The following is a 20123-nucleotide window of genomic DNA, read 5'->3' as shown; positions in this document are numbered from 1 at the left end:
CAGTGGGAGGAATAGTTGCTAAGGGAGCCTGCCAAATGTATGGCAGGCCGCCTCTTGTGCCTGTTTGGCCTCTATGTGGTTGTGAATTCTGAGCTAGGGACACACTCTTCCTCCCATAGGACAAGGTTCCCAGGGATCTGTATCCTCATAAAGTGTGAAGCTGGGAGTGTGAGCTTGGAGTGTACACCAAAGCACAGTGGCAGAAAAGGGATCCAGGAAGGCCCGTGGTTCACAGGAGGGTTGGCACCAGGAGGACTGGTGAGGCAACGGCACTCTAGAGGACGGCGTGACACGCCATGGTTTGCTCAATGCCTGGGGGCTCCAATCTAACGAGGACCATGAGGACCCGGACATGCGGCTCGAAGCAACGAGCCGTTCTTTCCAAGTGAGCCCGTCTGGGGGTGGGCGTGCGGGGAGGAGGAGACAGCCTAAAAATAATTCCTATCTGACTCATTTTGCTCCCAATCTGACAGGGCTGCCTGCCAGGTGGGGGTCTGCCTGGCCCATTTTCTTATCTATCTTTAGCAGGGACTTAATGAGGGCAATTTCCTCACTGAGATAGAAAGAGAAACCGTGGGCAATGTGAGCACGGATGTCTCACAGCCCCCCAGCTCCTGACAACAGGATGGCAATGACAGTCACTATGGGGCTGAGCTGTCTACGAGAGCTTTGGTGACAGCATCATCCCCGGATGGCACAAACGAAGCAGCAAAACCAAGCTTGTGACAGGCAAGGTGGAAAGTGCCCCCTCCTTTCCTCCCAGCCCTATCACTACGACCATGAACAATATGCCCCAAATCCCATGGCTCCCACATGCCCTTCATCTTCAACATCTCTCTACCCTGTTTTAAGGAGTAAGTATATCTCATCCTTGCTGTTCAGGAGGCTACTTTCCAGAATGTCACTGCAAACACATTGAGTTGCTGCTCCTCTGGTCACATTTTCACCAACTCATCAATACATAAACTCTTTGCATATCTGTGTTTCTGTTTCTAAGACTACTTATTTATTTTTTCATTGGATTATTTCTTTTAGAGCGCACAGGCATTCTGCCCGCATCTATGTCTGTGCAGCTCATGTATGCTCTGCCTGTGGAAGCCACACGAGGGAGTCAGATCCCCCGGGACTGGAGCTACAGGGTGTCTATAAGCCACTGTGTAGCCACTGGGAATTGGATCCAGCTCTCTGGAAATGCTGGCTGGACTATCAATCACTGAGCCATCACTTCAGCCTCCTAGAGACGGCTTACTTAGTCTATGTTGTTGACCTGCTAGCATTGAACTCATTGCAGGACTAAGTCTTGCTTACATGAAGATCATTAAATTCACTCTTTCTGTAAGGCACATCACAGTTTTCTTGAACTTAGTATCCTGGGGAGGATGAAACAGATCTGTGCTCCCACTCCCCACAACTTCCTTATTTATCCCAACAAGGAACTTGAACTTACAATCACTACACAAACCTCCAGCACTTTACTCAGGAGCCAGGCAAACAGCAAAATCACACACACACACAAAAGCACACACATATTAAAAGCATGGCACTAGACAAACCACATGATCAGGATAAGAGACAAGATAAGAAAAGCAGGATGGTATATTGCATGACTTTGGCTGGGATCTTGCGTAGCCTGCAACTCAAATTATTTACCTAGTCCATGTCTGCCAATGACTGACTGTCAAAGCATCACAGGTATTTTCATGTTATAGTCAGTTTTAGCAAGTAGGCAAACTTGCAATATGGAGTCCATGGATCATTGAACATTGACGGTACTTCTAAAAAGGCTAACTGAGCAGCAACTTCTGTGGGTGAGCTGATGGAAAGACACAGGGCTGGGATAGTTAATTCTTGATCAGTTCCTGGTGAACAGCATCTGGAAGACCTAGCCTCTTTGTAGAATATAGAACCCGTGATGGAGGAATGCTGACTGCTTGCTTCTCCAGAAAGAAACATGCTGAGACTTGCAGACATGAGACCAAGGGGCCTTGGCTGTCTATCAAGGCCCTTGCCTAAGGACCCAGGTGTCACTTGACCATTTACGGTCAAATGTTGTGAGGCTGGATTTTGGGCTGAAGAGAGGAGCCACTCATAACCACAGATGACCTGCAGTAGGGTTGCCAGAGCAATGGCAAGCAGTCAGACTTAAAAATATTACCACAACTCTAAAATTACATGTTTGTATTTAGGGACAGTGGATAGAAACATGAAGCTGGTGATGGAGAACATGATGTAACTTATGTGAGACAAAAGAAAGTAGATCTCTTAAACTCCAAGCCTGATCGCCACGGGAGAACAAGAGTTGACCTGGAAAAGGCAACCCTACCTGAGATGTGGGCAGGATGCCGGGGCTATGAAGGAGACGGATCACAGAACAGGAATTTCCCACTGGAGGGATGGGGCCACTTAGTTATGAGAATACGTCACGAATGGCCCCTGATTGTGTCTAGAGCATTTTAGAGAACAGATACAATAAATGGCAAATTTTAGCTGTTAACTTGATTGGGTTAGGGGATAACTACATAGCTGGTGAGGTTTTTTATAGGGGCTAGGGAGGTGTCTCAGTGGGTAAAAAAGCACCCGAAAAAATATAAGGATGAGAGTTTGAATCACCAAAACTAACATACAAGTTGGATATGTAACACAAGCTGTTGTAACCCCAGTGCCCCATGGGGAGCACCTCTACACAGGTGCTGTGCTATGCATGCACACACGTGCACACACGCACACACACACACACACACACAACTTTTTTTTATGTGTATCCACAAGGGTGCTTCCTAGAGAGATTACACTTGAGTCACTGCTCAGTAAAGAAGATCCAGCATCATCCAACCTGCCAATGGATGGGCAGAGCACAATGCTGGCTTCTTAAGTGAGGCACTCACGCTCTCTTGACCTCAGACATCAGCGCACTTGGTTCCTGCCTTTTGGACTTGAGATTGAATTACCCCATTGGCTTCCTGCAGCAATGCTCAAAGTAAATGACAGACTGAGTGATGTCCTGGCCTCTATGATCTTAGGAGCCATTTCTGATAGAAAATGGAGAAAAATTAAGGCTGCATGTATATAGTTCTAAATTTCAAAAATTAAAGAATATAGATCCCACTTTTTCCCCAAGAAGACTTGCAAACATAGATGGTTTAGAAGAAAATTAGTGATTATTAATTGCTAGATAGCTTCATAGACTAGATCACAGCCAGACCAAATCTGTGTCACTCCCTTGGCACACCAAGAGTTAAAGAGGGCTACAAGGGGCCTTTCCTATCACATCATCCTTGGGCTTTCTCTAATCATGCAAACAAACAAAGCCCCAAGACAACCCAGGAAACAAACAGCAGCAAAATCCTACAACGTTTGCCCCCAAAGATGAATAGTGCATGTCTGTAATTCTGGTCTGAGAAAAACTGGGGCAGGGGGATTATGGCTCAGTGAGTCTACACAAGGAGACCTTGCCTCAGAAGTTTAAAAAAAATGGACATATAACTCATTTGTCACAAAATTCAACCTTCTAAAGCATAGAATTGATGTTTTTGTCTGGTTTTTAGTATAACTGTAACTGTGCTGTGCCAATGGCTCCCCATTCCTGATGTCCTGTTTGTTTTTTATCAGTGATAGGCAGTGTTTACAAGGTGCTTGCAAAATCAAAGCTGATGGCTGATACTTGGGATCTGAGTTTGTGTAGGCAGAGGAAGCAGGGAAGAGATTAGAGCCTTAGCTGGTTCCACAGATTGAGGACACCATGCCACAGTCATGGTCAGCTGTAGGACAGACACCATGACTGCCCTTCTGCGTCCAGCAGGCAGCCCTGCTCTGCACCCCAGGGGGACAGCTTGCTGTCTGGCTTCTCGTGCAGTGGGGCCATCTGACGCTGGCCAGGATGGCCAAGGTATTCTTATTTCCTCCTGTCTGTCTGCTTTGCTCAGAGTACATTAAGCATTCTGAGACCTCACTTAACGAAGCAAATCAGTTTGAAGAAGGGCTCTCCTGACTCCTGGCAGCTCAGGTGGGCATCATGCAGAAGACCATGAATGCCTCTATTGGTTGCTGAGAGGCCAGGCTTTGGAGTCTGTGTAGTCTTCTGAGACTCTCAATGACTTAGGCAGGGGATCTTCAGAGCAAGTAGGCAGTGGCTTCTCCTTCCTATTAACCACAGGGGGTTCTGAGCCCCACATTTGTCTCTGCTTCTAAGGAGCTGTGGGTAGCTACTGGGGATCCCTGGCCCATCATCTGCCTGGCTGTGGCTTCTCTTTTCCCTCACATGTCCATTTCCTTGATTTTCACTGGTAGTTTAATCATTACTCCAAAAGAGGATCATTCTAGGGTCTCCCTTCTCCCTGACCCCCACCCCCCATGATGCCCCTTCTACACCATAATTAGGATGGCATACAGACATATACAACAATCTGGTTAATTCTGCAGACAGAATGCAACTATGGTGACTCCACCTTAGGCCCCTGACCGCAACAGCCTTGCCTTTTGGTATTATCCAGATCACAGAACATAACATGGAGAACAGTTCTATGTTGGAGGGGGGAGGTTTGAATGAGAATGGTCCCCATGGGCTTATATATTTGAATACTTAATCCCAAGGTTGTGGAACTGTTTGAGAAGGATTAGGAGGTGTGTCACTGGGAGCAGGTTTTGAGGTTTCAAAAGGTCATACCATTTCCAAATGCCTCTCTCTTTCTGCCTTGTGCTATGGACCCAGACATGAGCTCTCAGCTACCGCTCTAGCACCATGTATGCCTGCACGCCCCCATGTTCCCTGCCATGATGGTTATGCACTTACCCTCTGAAACCAGAAGCCCCTCAAAAACTCTTCTTACAAGTACTTTGGTCATGGTGTTTTGTCACAGCAATAGAAATGTAACTAGGATGGGGTTTAACAGTGCTTCATGGTGGGACACTCAATGTACTGCCTACATCCCTATCTGAAACTGCTCTCAGCCCTCTGGCTGTCCCTATGGAAATGGCCCTGGTCCTGCTCACCCTGAGACCACGCCCCTTCTGATAATCAAGGGACAGGGCATGGAAAGCTCTGCATGGTCGCTCCATCTTAGGTCAACTGTCCGAAGTTCCTCCAGCTTCAGAACTCCCTGCAGGGTCAGACCATCCCACCAAGTCTGCCCAGAGCTCAACCTCTCTGCTCGAGCCTGCTGCCCCTTGCTGCCCCTAACAGCATGCTTCCAAAGTGCCCTCGCCCTGGAGTCTGCTTTCCAGCAGTGCAGTGTCTATTCCCTAGAGTGCTATGTTCACCTCTTGAAACAGAGCAGGGGGTGGGGGGAGTGAGGATGGGGAGTGGGAGGAGGGCTGAAGCACTCTTCCCCTTCCACAGGGATAAGGGAATCCGCCAAGCAAGCAGAGCCTATGGGCCAGGACTTCAGCCCCTTAGTGAAACTCTTCTTCCCAGATGTTGGGGTTGGGCAGAGAGCTTTAAGCGGAACCTTCTTAGCTGTCCGTTTCTAACCTGGTAGAGACTGAGCACGCAAAACCATGCTACTCCCAGGGAATGCATGGGATATTCATTCATTCCATTTCTATCCTCAAATGCAAAACCTTTGTTTGACATCTGACATATTTTATTACCCCCTTCCCCAAAAAGCAAGCAAATGCCTATCAAATGTCCAAATTTTGAGAAAAATTCTTAAGGGGAAAACCTCCAAGTTGTTCATGTTAATCCTTTTTGCAAAGCAGGTGAAAAACAGCTACAACTTAACTTTAATTAGAGCCCCCAAAAGCAGCCTGAGGGAATGGGGAGCAGAGCCTTAGCTTGCTTCTGTAGAGGGGCTCTACCTACCTACCGTCCTGGGCTTGAGATGCCATGACCATGAGGTTAGACTTTCAAGGCAGTAATGAGAAGAGTATCTACATGGAAATGCTTTCTGTGCCCCTTAAAAGCCCTCTGACCTAGAGAGCATGCTGCTGCTAAGACCACTCAAGTGCTTTACAAGAATGAGCTTGCACAGGCTCTCTGGTAGTGGACCGATTTTATTAAAGAAAACATATTTTTCATGAAATGAAGTACCCGAGGGACTACAGAGATGGCTCAGCACTTACAGTCTTTGCAAAGGAACTGAACTTCAGTTCCCAGAACCCATACTGGGAGGTTCACAATTGTCTGTAACTCTAGCTCCAGGGGGATCTGATGCCTCTGGCCTCTATGTGCACCAGCACACACGTGTACATACCCCCCCCACATATACATACACACATATGTATCTGTGTGTATGTATATATCTGTGTGTATATATGTATATATACACATATACATACACATGTGTAATTCAGAATAATCTTTAGCAAAATGAAGCAACGCTCCGCATGCAGCCCTATCTTCAGGGCATCATGCCTATGTCTACATGATTCAGCTCCTTGATGCCGCCACATTGAAGCAGGGGCGAGAACAGCATCAGGGTACACAGAGACAACTGGGAGGCCAAACACGAGTAGGACAAGTGGCAGACTTCTGTGCGGATGGGGATGTTAGGTCCAAGTTTTGAGAATGCCTGTTCTGGCTGGGAGGTACCATTCAGTTCTAGGCAGAGCAAAGTGTCATGGGGCCTGCAGCTATCAGACCCAATTCCAGCCACTTTATAGGGAGACAAAGGCCAAAGACTCCTGAGGGCATTCCAAGGTGAGTCACAGGGACACCAGGAGGATGTGGCTTTCCACTTCGCTGCTCATGACCAATGGTAAGATCTGACGTATTACGTAGGCGCTGGTTGTGTTCCTTGGTTGTTATAGCTGACTCTGGTCATCTTGCTGTGGCACCTTCTAAGCGTGGTTTATGCTTTAGATGCTAGCAAGGCTAGTGTCAAGTATACAGGTTTTGTATCTCACAAAGCCACTATGGAAGGCCATCTCTGGGAGAGCTGGGATTGACTTGGTAATGTTTCATAGCCAATCTGTGATTGCCAGAATCACTATAGGAGTTCCCAGCCTCTAGGTAATAAAGTCTTTCAGCCACACTGTTGCCTGCTCTGTCCTAAAAACCTCTACCATGCAGGGGCTCTCTAAGAAGGCACTCCCCCCAAGTGAGAAATGGCTCTGTTCTATTCTTGACTGCTTCCTTGTCTATACTTCAGCTGTGTGTATCTGCTACCTGTAACTGCAGTCTGACTCCAGTGAACACGATGCCCCCTCTCTGTAAACACGGCTGCCAGTCCTCCCATGTAAATCTTTCATGGGTTTCACCGTGTGGAAACCTCTACCCTGGCCCCGGTCCTCCAGCCCTCCTCACAGGACGTACTTTCTGTCTCCTTAATCATCTTTCTGGCATCTCTTTGGATGCGGGCCCGGTCCACACCCTTCTTGGGGTGTGTTGGCCTACCCAGCACATTCACAACCATGAGCATGGATAAGCAGAGGCCCACCTTCCTGGTCCTCCCATGCCATGCACACGCCCTCCCGACATTCCTGGGTCATGTCCTTTCCGGAGGCCTGCCCTGTCTAGGAGACGCCTGTGGAGCATGGTGACCTGGCCCAAAAAGTGACATGTGGGCTGACCTGGATGCCAGTGCCTTGGCCCAGAGAAGCCTTCTCATTTGTAAGCTTGGAGAGTCTTGGCATCTTTGAGACACACACTGGGGAGGAAGGACGGAAGGCCTTCTGCTCTTCCTGACTCCTTCCTGTCCCATGTAAAAACCACTGACTAGGAATAAATGCAAACCTTTCTCCTTTGAAGGATGCTCCCCATTTCTTTCCTCCACACAAAATCCAGAACCCAAGACTTGTCCCGTGGAAATGCTACAGAGCAGAGAGGAGGCTCAGAGCAGGCTGGTTGGGGCAGGGGCAGGGGCAGGGGCAGGGGCAGGGGCAGGCCCAACTCTCAGCTCAGCATCCTCTTCTGGTGTCTGCTGATTCCTAGTCCTTCCTCAGGACAGCCTGCCTCCCAGTTAGCTGGGTACTCATTCCCCTGTGAATGTTTTCAGAAAGAGAAAATCTACTACTGGATGACAGGCATTCTGGGCATCCATCTTCTGCCTATCCACTACATCCTGGTTCAGAATTTCCATGTGGAGTGAGGGGTCGGAGGCCCCGATTGGCCGGAGCCCAGCACCTTCATCTGTGGTGCTCTCCAGGTTCTGAGGTCAGCTGGCTGACTCTTGTTGTCTCTTAAAGGACATTCTCTGTTCACTGAAGGTAAATCCAGAAGCCATCATCTTTGTATGAGAATAAATTCCCTATAGGGAAACACCTGATTTTAATTCTCAGGCATTAAGCCTTTTTGCTCTTCTTCTTTTTTTAAGATTTCCCATACAGAAATACCTTTTGCACATTCAAACAACAAAAAAAAAAATATATATATATATATATTAAAATAAAATAAAAACCCCACTCCCCACTTTGACACAAATGGTTGAGCACAATATGATTCTGTACCTGGAATTTTTCACTTAAACTATATCAAGAAGACCTTTTTGATATAAAGACCTATCAAGACCTTTCCACGTAAGAAAGCCCCATCTACCACATAAACACATGCTTTTCTTGGTTGCTGTGTCTTGGTTGCTTGCCCCAATGCAGGCTAGCTCATCATGCTTTTCTCGTCCCCTGGTTAAAGCTCTAAACTGTGAGGTTCATTGCAAAGTGCAGGATTATTCCCAGTGATGGAAGCAGAGAGAGGAACGCCTTTGCATTTCTGAGTTTGGGGAGCCTCCTGGAGGCCATGCCTCTAAGCACGCCGCCGTGGGCTCTGTTCCTAGAGAAGTTTTGGGTGGCAGAAAGAACTCTTCCTCAAATCCTGGGCAATGTTTGCTCCCAGGAAGGAGTAGAGATGGTGGCATTCTGCTGGTCTTCTGAGGGGACCCAGTCCCTGGTCCAAGCACAGAAACGCACAGGCCCATTTTACTGCCAATGTCACCTCTACGTACCCATTTTGTTTACAGGTGTAAGAACTGGCCAAGCAGCTAGAACAAGTGATAGCGTTCATAAAGAGTCTTTCCTACCTTCGGTCATTTCTCCTCCTCCGGAACAGCTTCTTGGTGTGTGCAATCTCTACTTCATGGGGCATTGGGTGGTAGCCCTGTGATGAGAGAGAGGGAGAGAGAGAGAGAGAGAGAGGACATGAATCATTTTGCAAAAGAACAGAGTGTATCCAAGACCACGTTTCCCATGATAACATCCAGTGAAGGGCATGAGAAGCTAGACTCTGCCCATCTAATCAGACCAGAAGATGAAAGTCATTAGAACAAATGAATCTCCACCGAAGGAGAATGCTAAGATTCCAGACCTGAAGAATAGGAGGACCAGAAGGAGCCCTCAGAATGCATCATGTTCAAGCTCTTAAGTATGGAAGCTGTTCAGGCCAGGACTGAGTGCACAGTCCAAGGTCTTGTAGAGAAAAGCAACAGTGCCAAGGCCACTAATATCGCCTCATCCTTCTTGGTTAGGGGCAGATTCCATGAAAACAGATGGGAAGTGGGGGGCTTCCTGTGGAGTCCTAAGCCAGAGCTGAGTGTTCCCCTGTCACCCATAAGGGTCAGGTACATAGACAATGGCTACAGGAAGGGGATAGGTTCTTTTCCCAATTTCCAGTTAGCGATGTCACCGCATTCTAGGACACTGAGAGGCCCGGAGATGAGGGTGCCACGCCCAAGCCTTGAGCACAAGCTCACTCCTAATCCTACGGCCAAACCCCATGCGATTTTACCCTTCTTTACCTTGGAAGTATTTAGGGAAAACATGCAAAGAGCTCATTGTCTGCTAGACTTCAAAGAAGGGCCTGGGGGAAATTCTAAGGGTGGCTTTGGCATACTGCCTTATGATTATATAGGATTATAGATTAACATCAAGCTTGGGGAGAGACCTGCTTATATGCAACGTCAATCCTGCCAAAACCCCGGGCCCAGGCAGAATTATTTGCAGAAGCTGGTCCACACACCGGACATGTAAATACGTAGAGAACATGCCCAGGAGGCTGTCATTCCATCCTGGGCAGCTGGCGTGGACTAGTGGCGCCTAAAGGGAAGAGTTCCCGCCTGGCATACCTACAGTTTCTCATATTACCTAGGCATGAGGGAGGAGCCACAGATCGAGGTATACTGGAGACTGGCGGGGGGGAGGGTGTCCCTTTGCCCCAAGCCCCACTCAGCAGTCAGGGATATAAAGGCCCAGAGAGGTCAAGCAGAGAAAGAGAGAGAGAAACAGAGACTAACACACACACACACACACACACACACACACACACACACAGAGAGAGAGAGAGAGAGAGAGAGAGAGAGAGAGAGAGAGAGAGAGAGCAATTTTATGGACTGCAGCTCCCTTCACCAGGATTGTCCAGGGAGAGCCTCCCCTTACTCTGCCTTCACAAGGCAAGGTGGAAGACACTGGTGGCTAGTTTGCTGGAGCTTCACAGAGAGGTGATGGGAGGACACCGGAGCAGGCAGACATGGGATCTTGGACTTATGGTTACTTGGCACAGACTTCTATTGAGCCCCAGGAGCAAAAGCCATTTCAAACTATTTTAATGATGGTCCTTCCCTCCCACTCCAGCCTTTCTAGCCTCTAACAATCTAGCCAAAAAATGTGTGAATGGATTCCAGGCTCCAGGCAGCCAAAATGGGCCACTGGGACCTTCAGGATATGCTTTGTTTAATGGGGTTTTCAAAGGATATTATTTGCTTTCTTTAATATAAAACACAAATAAGGAAAAGCACCAACTCTTCCTCTCTCACTTCCTCTCTCCCACCCTGACCAGGTTCTGGCCCCACTCCTTCCCCTTCTTCCCTCCCTCCCTCCCTTCCTGCCTCATTCTAGGCCTCTCCAGGTCACTGTAGGAACACAGTGGGTGTGCCCCCAATAGACAATGGCCAGGAAGCTGAGACTCCCTCCCCGGCTGGTCCTGAGCTGGCAGCAGACCAGGCTCTCAGCTCTGGGCTGACAGATGGAGCTGCCCATGGTGCCTGGCATAACACGAGCCAGGAGGTGCCAGTCTCTCCAGCTCGCCTCAGAGTTCTGGAATCTAATGCATATCCAGGCCTCGCCCCACACATGCAGCAGCAGTGGGGAGTTGCCCTTTTGCTCAGACCCATCCCCAAGGAAAAGGCTCCCTCAGCCACTTCATCTCTGGCAACAGCTGATCCAAACTGTGACTGCTGAGTTAAGGCCGGGAGAGTGGCACGTCCTAGATAAAGGCACACAAGGACAGAAGCAATCAGTGAGGAGCCTGGAAGGAGCACGGTTTGCTGTTCTGGTGGCTTGGTCAGAGCTGGGAGAGAGGAAGGGGCAGGTGGGAGGGGAGGGACTCTGGCTTCAGATCAGAGACGCACCTATCCCCGTGGTGGAGAACGGGCTTCTCCAGGCTGTCAGAACGTCCCTGAGACCCCTGTGGCCTCTGTGCTACCAGCTTATTCAGCACATCTGTCTGCTCCTCCCCACGAAAGGGAACCAGGCTTCAGGCCTCTCAGGTGACTCTTCCTGCCTATGGCCAGGTGGCTGTGAATATGGCTCTGAGGTATCACCCTGAACCTAGACTGCCACTAGGGCCTACTCTCCCTCAGCTCCTCTCCCGGAGACTATTCTCCCTTCGGCTTTGAGACCTAGCAACATTCCCCATGACCCTGTGGAACTTGACCTGTGTGGGCCTCAGAGACAAACTGCTCACAGAAATCAATCTGGAGGGACGGGGAGCCAGCTAGGAGGGAGAGGAATCCTGAGCTCAGCAGACCACAGGCTGGGGTACTGAGATGGGAACCTGTCAAACCAGACCCCTTCTGCATATGACACACCTCAATTCCAATTTCCTTAGAAAGCACAGTCAGATGTGAATCACAAGAGGACGGTGGGAAATTGTCTGTCTTGATCATGGGATGCTGTCTGACGCACAGTAGATGATACTGAAATGTTTGTCGAGGAGGAAAAGGCAAGTGGAAAAGGGGTCAGGAGCTGGAGCCAGTTGGAGCTGCTCTGTTAAACAAGTGCTATGCAGGTGATGTAGTAGCAACAGCATTGTGAAAGGAGCTGGGTGTCAGCTAGGGCCACACACCCTCTTTTTTGCCTTGATGAGCCCCAAGCAGGACCTGTGGGGCTCAGTGTACCCCAGTCCCTCGTCAGTTACTAAGAAAGCTGAACGTGTGAGCTCATATGACTCCATCTTTCCCTGCCCTTACTCTCTCTCCTTCATTATTGCCAGGCTTACCTTCACCATTCAGGTGTGTGTATGTCATGTGCACACATGGCGGGTGCGTATGTGTCTGTAGTTGCTGCTTTGCCCAATTCCTTCCCATCTGCCTCAAGGCAGTTGAGAAGTGTTTCACTCACAGAGCTCAAGGTGACAGCCTGTAGTTTCATGGATCTCAATGTTCATCTAACCTTCAAGGAAGATTTACTTTCTAAGCATTCCCATGATCTTTTGAAATTAATTAATTAATTTTCAGTACTGGGTATTGATCTCAGGGCAAGTATTCTATCACTGGGGTCCATTCCAATTCTTTTTTTAAATTTTGAGGTAGGGTCTTAATAAGTACCCAGGTTGGCCTTGGACTTGTTATGTAGCCCAGGCTGGCCCAGGACTTGAATTGCTCCTCCCTCAGCCCTCCCTGGACAGCTGGGATTACAGGCAGACAGTGCAAGGCCCGGTTCCTGGCTCTCTGACTTCTGGCTGCTGACCATGGATGTGGATCTAGTAGGGTTAGCCCATGACTCCCTCAAGGTCTGTTACCATTTTCTCTCAGTCCACGCCAGCTCTTAAAGAAGAAATCATCACACACGTACAAGGAGGTCTTGGTCCCGGTGTGTTAAATTCCTCCCAGACAACAGAGGCTCTGGCCCAAAGCAAGTGCCTTTATTAGGAAGCCAAGTGGCCATGAGACGATAGGGCTAAAAACAAAAACGAAAACCAGAGACTGGGTATCCTAGCCTAGACAGAGGGAGTGATGGAGGTGCTGAGCCAGACTCCCGACTAGGTAAGCCCTTCTCTGACCACATGGATCCATCTGTCTGCCAGTTGTGCCCGGCAGTTAGGAAGCCACAGTTCCTCTACTTGTTCTGCAAACAATATCCTTGCTCCTCTCTAGAACATTTATAACACAAGCGGGAACAGACAACTTCCTTCTCTTCGGCACACTCCAGGTGACCTGTATGTGAGGGATTATGAGTGCCGGGCACAGAAGAGACAACTAGACTTCAGCTCTCCCGTGCTTTCTGGGCAAATGAGGGAGCGTGAGCGTTGGGAGCCAGGGCATATCCCGAGGGGGTGGAGTAGGGGTTTGTGTGGCACATTAACTTAAGGCTCCTCACATCTGCTCCATTCCCAGCTCTAGCCAGAGATGTTGCCAAGGTTAGCGCTCCAAAGGATCCCCAGCCATTTGGGAACTCAAGGGGCCAGAAAGACCTCGGCACTGCTCCTCTGAGGACAGAGGCTTCCTCCTGCTGGGAGTTACGCTGTTCCACAGCTTCCAAGAAGTGACCCTACCAAGGTCTGCCGCCATATGGGCAGGGTGTGTGGGTCATGCCCAAACAGAAACAAACAGGTAATGTCTCTAGAATTCCTGGAATCTCTAGACTGTACGGCTGTCTAGAGAAACCCGCCCTGCTTCGGGAGAAGGACGGACCCAGGGGAAGGCCTGCTTGCAATGTTGAAATTGGCAATTTTCTCATAATTTATTTATTCTTAATTGGTGGAAACGCTTTAAAACAACAATACCTTAGCTGGAGTTTCAATATAAAACACAGATGAAAGCAGAGAGGGGTGACACCTAGGCTGCTCTAGCTCTCTGTAGCCACTCCTGCCATCTCGTTCCTCCCCTGTTCCCTGAAGCAACCTGTCCCACCCACCACAGATGCCCAGGAAGCGAGGTGTGCACAGCTAAGGGATTCTGGTGAGGTCTCGGTGCAGCCTGGGATCTTCCTGAAATCGCATGTGACTATTTCATTCCCAGCAGGATCTGCGTAAAAACCCACAGCCTCACTGGAACCAATGCAGTAGTAATCTGGGCCTGGTCCTAGAGCTGGGTCCCTCACGCAAGACACTCTTAGGCCCTGCTATCATCTAGATCGGGAAGGTCCCCGGAAGGCCCGCATATTGAAGATTTTAGTCACAGCTTGAGATGTCTCCCATGTCCTGTGAAGCCGAAGTCATTACGTGCTGAAGATACAGGAGACCCCACCTTTCTCAGAGAAACCCACAGGCTCCAGGAGGCCAGAAACCATGGGTTCACGGCCACAAATGAGGGGGAAGTGACAAAAGGGGTCATGGTGCTCCTGACTTGGCTCCTTCTGAGCATAGTCTGCTGTGCAGCTTATCACACAAACTAGCAGTCACGAGAGTTCTGAGTGGAGACCTCTGCCTGAGCCACGCACTCATCAGTCATGCTGAGCACAAGGTGTACCCCATTATGGAAGGATAATGAGTCTCTAAGGCTCAACATGAAGGGACTTGATAGCCATCTCGTTCCTCCCCTGGTGAGTCAAAGCCGGCTGGCCAGAGGCCACAGTGAAAGGTCTGAGTTTGATGCTGATGATGTCAGAATACCCGAGTGGAATGGGGCCCATGATCAGCACGTGCTGAGTTGGTCTTGTGTTCATTCATGATGGGTGGTGGAGCAGGAATCTTGTTTAGTGCAAATTTGGGACTACCTGAGTGGGGACTTGGGAGTCAAAAGTCTGGTTTAAACACCACCATGGATAGCTGGATGGAAACTCACATCACCCAAGTGTCTATTGTCCTCAGCTAGAGAGGAGAAGTACTGAAGGCCTAGCTCAGACCATCAGGAAGACCAACAGAAAGGCATTTTCATTTCCTGGCCCAAGAATACTCCAACTGTCCACAGAACCCCTGGGTCAGGAAAACCTTCAGCTCAAGGGTGTGTGGGTGTGTGTGTGTGTGTATTTCCATCCACAACCTTCCTGAGCCTTCTGGGAAGCAGAAGAATCCCCAGAAACATAATTCTAGAATCTGGCTACTCCATGCCAACCAAACAACCACTTCCTGAGCAGCTAAGCTATGTCCAGAACACGCTCAGCACACCACAGAACACCTCATTGCAACTGAACCTCCTCCACCCGAATGTTCAGCTATGTTTCATTCCGAGGGTGCCACCTGTTTACCACCCCACACCAGCCCCTGCTCTCCACTGTCATCACACAGAACTCCTAGTACGGTAAGACGTAAGAAGTCTGGAAGGGTGCTCAGAAGGGCCAGGGAGAGCTGTCTCCGATAGGCAGGACTTTCCACAAATCTGCCCAGTGGTGGAAGGTCAGCCAAGACCTGGACCAGCCATGGCCAGTACAGCATCCTTGACTGTGAGCTGCTTCTGATGTTTCTCACGCTGAGAATGGTGGAGGGCACAGCTTTTCTCCTGGGCTAGAACGAGAACTCAAGCTCAGCGTTGGCACTGGGAGGTAGGGGTGGGGGTGCACAAGAGGGTTGGTTGAAAGGCAGTTCCTTAACCCAGAACCAGTGGCACTCTAATCTACTTGAGCTGCACGTTTCAGAGGCTCACAAGGTACCAAAATCCCCAAGAGTCCTGGAGATGTAGCAGTGAGTCAAGGACAAGGACAGCCACTCTGTGGTAGGTGGTGAGAATCGACAGGACGAAGCTAAAAGGCATCATTTCAATTGGTAAGTGCACTAAGGAGCAACTGAGAAGGGGGAATGCCTTAGACCCGAGGCAGGTCTTAAGAAAGTGACGTTAGAGCTAGAGCAGCCTGAATGAACAGATCCAGAAAGAGTTGAGGAGCAGACCAAAAAAATCAATGGGGGCCCAGCTTATTATGTGAGCCTGCTGATGGGAGTTCACTCCTGGAACCGAGGGTGGAAGGAGAGAGCCTTTTCCGGAAGGTTGTCGCCTGATTGCTGTACATATCCTGCAATGTCTATGCACACCCGCACACATGTACATGATGCTAATATAATAAACACAGAAGCGTTTACCACTTCAAGTGGGTCGTTCTTGTTCTTCCTATTCTTCACTATACGCAAATCTGTTTCTTTAATTCAATTTTTTCCAGCTTATACTGGATTAGTAGTCACCAACATTTTAAATCTCATGTTGCAGAAAAACTTGATAACTGGGGAATGGGTAGTTTCCACTTTGCCCCAGGAGACCCTGAAGGACCTAGTTTTGAGATAAAGATGGTCCTTCCCATGGGCTAATCATGGCTCTGTAGGAAAAATGTTCTGGATGGCATCTTGGCAAGCGGGGGTCTAAGTCACTCAGATTCACTGACAGAGACCTGGAATGGAAGAACTAGCACACAGCTCTTGCACAGGCTCTTGTGGCAGGGCGCACTCTCACACATGCTAGCAGCACACCGAAGCGTGTCACAGGGCCTCCAAAAGCCGTTTTGACTATCAGTTACCACTTTCGCTTGGATCTAAGTTCCAAGTCATCACGAAGCTGCTGTTTTTCTCATTCTGCAGACCTAAAGAAAACCTCTGCTTGGGTTGGCCTAGGGCATGGCCCTTAGCATCAGCCTTGACTTGCTTGGTATGAAAATCAAGTACACACATCTATTCAAACACGGTCTGCTTTCGCTCCTGACATTTAGTCAAGTCCCCCAGTGCTGGGTCCAGTTCTTTAGGACACTCTTCATATTTTAAAGCACACACAGGACATTTTTTCAGGGGGAGGGGCTCACTTGCTCATCAGTTCTTCTATGCTCAGCTGCCTCCACTTGGACCACTCATCAAATTACAATTGCTCTGGGTGTCCATTCATGGGCCCACGACCACACAACCCTCGGCTACCATTTGCTCTGTATACTTTAGTTGTCCCAAAGCCACATGGAGGAGAGTCCTGCTCCAGGCCCAAATCCTTCCCAGGCTATCCTGTAGCTGGGCTGTCCCTCGTGTCAGATTTCACTCCAATAAAAGTCTCCCATGGTCACCTTCCCCTCGTGGGATGATGGTTCTCCTTGTTGGCCAGGTCTTCGGGGGGTGCCTCTGTGTGCTTTTTTTCCCCTGATGGCTAAGTGTTCTGCGGGTTGGACTTTGGAAGGAGGGAATTTTCTGGTATCGCCATCTGGCACCTGGCTCCTGCTTTAGATGCAGCGTCTCAGGCTTGTCCTGTCAAGCCAGAGTGTACAGCCTAGGCTTGAGGGATGGGACCAGGCAGCAGGTACAGGGACTGGGAGCCGGGGGTGGGGGAAGCCACTGGGATGACAGGGCTGGCGTTCCCTGCTACCACATAGCTTTTCTGGCTGGGGAGGTGGTGGTTCTCGTTGGGAGGATGTGGTTCTGATTCCCACTGTAGCACTCAGGGGTCTTACTCAGGAGAGCTGCAGGAGAGACACTGCAGTGACTCCTTTCATCCCGCTGGCCTGGGGAGCCACTTCAACCTCTCTTTATGGAAATACAGCAGAAGGGGAGCTGGGCTGGGCCCAGGACGCAGCAGTGCCTGCACTGGGGTTTAGAGGAGCCTGGAGAACAGTCATCCAGGGATCTCCAAGGACCTCCACGCCCCACCATACACAACATTTCTCTTTCTTAACTTGCAGTATCTAGCCTTCCCAAAGGCTCCAGCCTTTGCCCCTAGCACAAGGTTCCTGCTCCCCACAGCTGGCTCTAATTCCCACGAGAATGAATCCATGTGGTCACAGCAGCTGGACAGTCTCCTTAACACTCCATCTGTGGGCCGAATAGTCCAGGTAATTGCCACGTTTACCTCCCTAGCAAAGCTGTGTAAACTTGCAGGAGCTCAGAGCTATGCTTCCTTTCCTTGCTTGCTCATGGCCTCTGCTCAGGGTCTTAGACACTGGAGACCTCCATAACTGCTTTCGGAAAGAAGCTAAGACAATGCTATTGACCCAGACAAGACAGACTTGGGTCATTCTTGTTCTAACAACACTTACAGGTGACCAAGGGACCCAGGTCCCATAGCCTGTGGCTCCCAAGACACTATTTCTAGCTTTGCAAGAAGTTAGATCTTTGACAGGCTTACCAGCTCTCAGCTTTCTAACAAACAACTAGCTGCTCAGCCAAGGCTAAATCTTCTTCAGCTAAGTAGGAATGGTGGTGGCTATCTGCATCCTTTATCCTTACTTGGACCAAGATCTCTGAGGACCAAGGTGGCCATTCACTGGCTTGAAGGGGCAGGGGGATGGCATGCTCGTGGCATGCTCAACTCTGCGTGCTCAGTTTTGCCGAGCAAGTTCTAGATGCAGAGCAGCAGACAGGTGTGTTCAGACAACCTCTCTCTGAGCTGGTTTCCTCAGTTTATTACGGAGAGGCTGAGGCTGGCCCTCCACTGCGAGGAATAAATAAGCAAGGTGTGGAAATGGAAGCGGGTGCTGTGTGGGAATGAGTCCGGCTGGAATACAGATTCACTGTGCTCGGTGGCAAAGTGCTCTCAGCCCCAATTCTGCCCATAGAGAGAATGGTCCAAGGGTACCCAAGGTCCACAGAGCCAAAGCCAGCCAGACTTGGTATCAGTGTTTGCAAAGGGACGAGTTGATCTGGTGGGGCTGTGCAGGCAACACAGGGGCAGCACAGTGAGGGTGGAAGCCCAGGCCCCAGCTGGTGTCCCCCTCACTGGTCCCCGCTTGGTTATGGTCATTGATTATAAAATGCAGGGAACTCCTTCCTTCTGTCCTGGGTTTGTATTCTTCAGGAGCACAGCCTAGACAAAGCTGCAGGGCGCTGGGGACTCCTGGGTCCCCCCTTCCCTGTCTGAAGCCTTAGCTTCCCCTCCAGGGTCACATTCTGAGTGTCACCGATGCCCAGTGGACATCTTCCAGCTGATGGATGAGATGATGTGGGAAAAGTAAAGAAGAACAGCTTAGGTGTGCGGGACAAAAACCCGTCCGCTCTACCGCCTGGCTTCTCAACAGCTATGTGGTGGGTCACTGCGGGCGGGGGGAGGGGGGCAAGAAGACAAGGAGACAACAAAGCTGTCCGTGCGCTCAGGCATCCACAGGCCGGGCCGCACGTGCAGCGGAGCCGTTCTGACAATGAGGGGAAGCTAGATTGCCAGCTCTTTCCTTCCCCCGCAGCATGCCTGACAAATGCATGGCCCCAACCTCCCCAGCCACCAGTTTCTCCTGGAAGGTACTCAGAAGGGAGAAAAGGGGTATCTGCGTGGACTCTAAGCCATCACAGTGCCAAACACAGCGACTCCCGCACACCGAGGCTTTTTATGTACGGACTAAGTTAAGCCCCCGACAGCTCCGAAGGGAGCCATCATGATCCACCGCCGTCAGGGTCGGGAGAGGAGACAGGCTGTGTTAATCTAAAGGCCTAGGAGCAAAGGATGGGAACCGGGGTGCCGACGCCTCTGACGCACCAGGGCTGATCTGAATATAGCTCAGGATCAAACTCAATGAGGTGTTCGTAAGCATGACAGCCGCCAGACTCCACGGCATCACTGTAAGAACCCGTCCAGAAGTCAGGGGGTGGGGGAGAGGCTTGAGCTCCCCATGGCAACCTGCATAGCTGGTACTTGGCAAATGCTGGCTGACAGGACGGGGAAGTGACGGCGACAGCGTGAACCAAGCTCTGGAGTGGGGGTGGGTGCTACTGTGGGGGTCTGCTCTGTAGGCAGGTACAGGTGGGAAGCACACACCCACAGCCGCCGTCGTGGGCACCCTGTTCACTGCACGCCCCTTCTTCCGAATTCAAATGACAACAGGGGGCAGAGTCAACGCTCTGGGCGAACGGTGGATCCCCCTAACGAGGGGGATCGATCAAAACAAAAAACAGAACAGAAACCAACAACCCCCCCCCAAACTAAGGAACCTCCCCAAGTTAACAAGTACAGAGTCTAAGACAGTCTGGAAGAAAGATAAATCCGTAAAGGTCTTAACCCAGCATGGCATGCTGGCAGATTCCTGCGTGGAACCGTGCTCTGCCTGGCAGACATTCTAGCACACTTGACCGTGTCAGAAATTCAGTGTTCATTCCTCTCCCACCCAGAAAGCAAGCCTGACCTTTCGCTCTCTGGGAGGGGGCCGTTGGGGATTTTCGGCCACATGAAAAGGTCTGGGTAATGCGTGTCAGCTAGGCCATCGGTTTCAGCCTGCAGGCTTGCCGGGCAGCAGCCGGTGACCTACTCGGTGTCGGCTTCCCTCGGCTCGGCTGGAGCAGACAGTGAGCTGACCTACTTTCGGGGCACCCTGGTGGCTCAAGAAGGAATGGAGGAGCGCCTCGGAGCCCGTGTGCTCAGGGTACCGATGGCCAGCCTTCT

At 50.2% G+C, this 20123-nt stretch overlaps 1 protein-coding gene across 5 annotated transcripts in view; it reads right to left on the bottom strand.

The window, feature by feature from the left end:
* Ctif (cap binding complex dependent translation initiation factor) overlaps nucleotides 1-20123 on the bottom strand; it is a 246196-nt gene that overhangs the window by 115697 nt on the left and 110376 nt on the right. For all 5 annotated transcript variants that reach the window (XM_021640087.2, XM_021640088.2, XM_060377034.1 and 2 more), the window contains exon 7: nucleotides 8949-9025. In XM_021640087.2, coding sequence (XP_021495762.1) covers nucleotides 8949-9025 — 77 coding nt within the window. The remainder of the gene's footprint in view (nucleotides 1-8948; nucleotides 9026-20123) is intronic.

This window comes from Meriones unguiculatus, chromosome 2, assembly GCF_030254825.1.
Source record: "Meriones unguiculatus strain TT.TT164.6M chromosome 2, Bangor_MerUng_6.1, whole genome shotgun sequence".
Classification (NCBI taxonomy): Eukaryota; Metazoa; Chordata; class Mammalia; order Rodentia; family Muridae; genus Meriones; species Meriones unguiculatus.
Note: the sequence above shows the minus strand (reverse complement) of the source record. Positions and strands in the feature narration are given on the sequence as shown.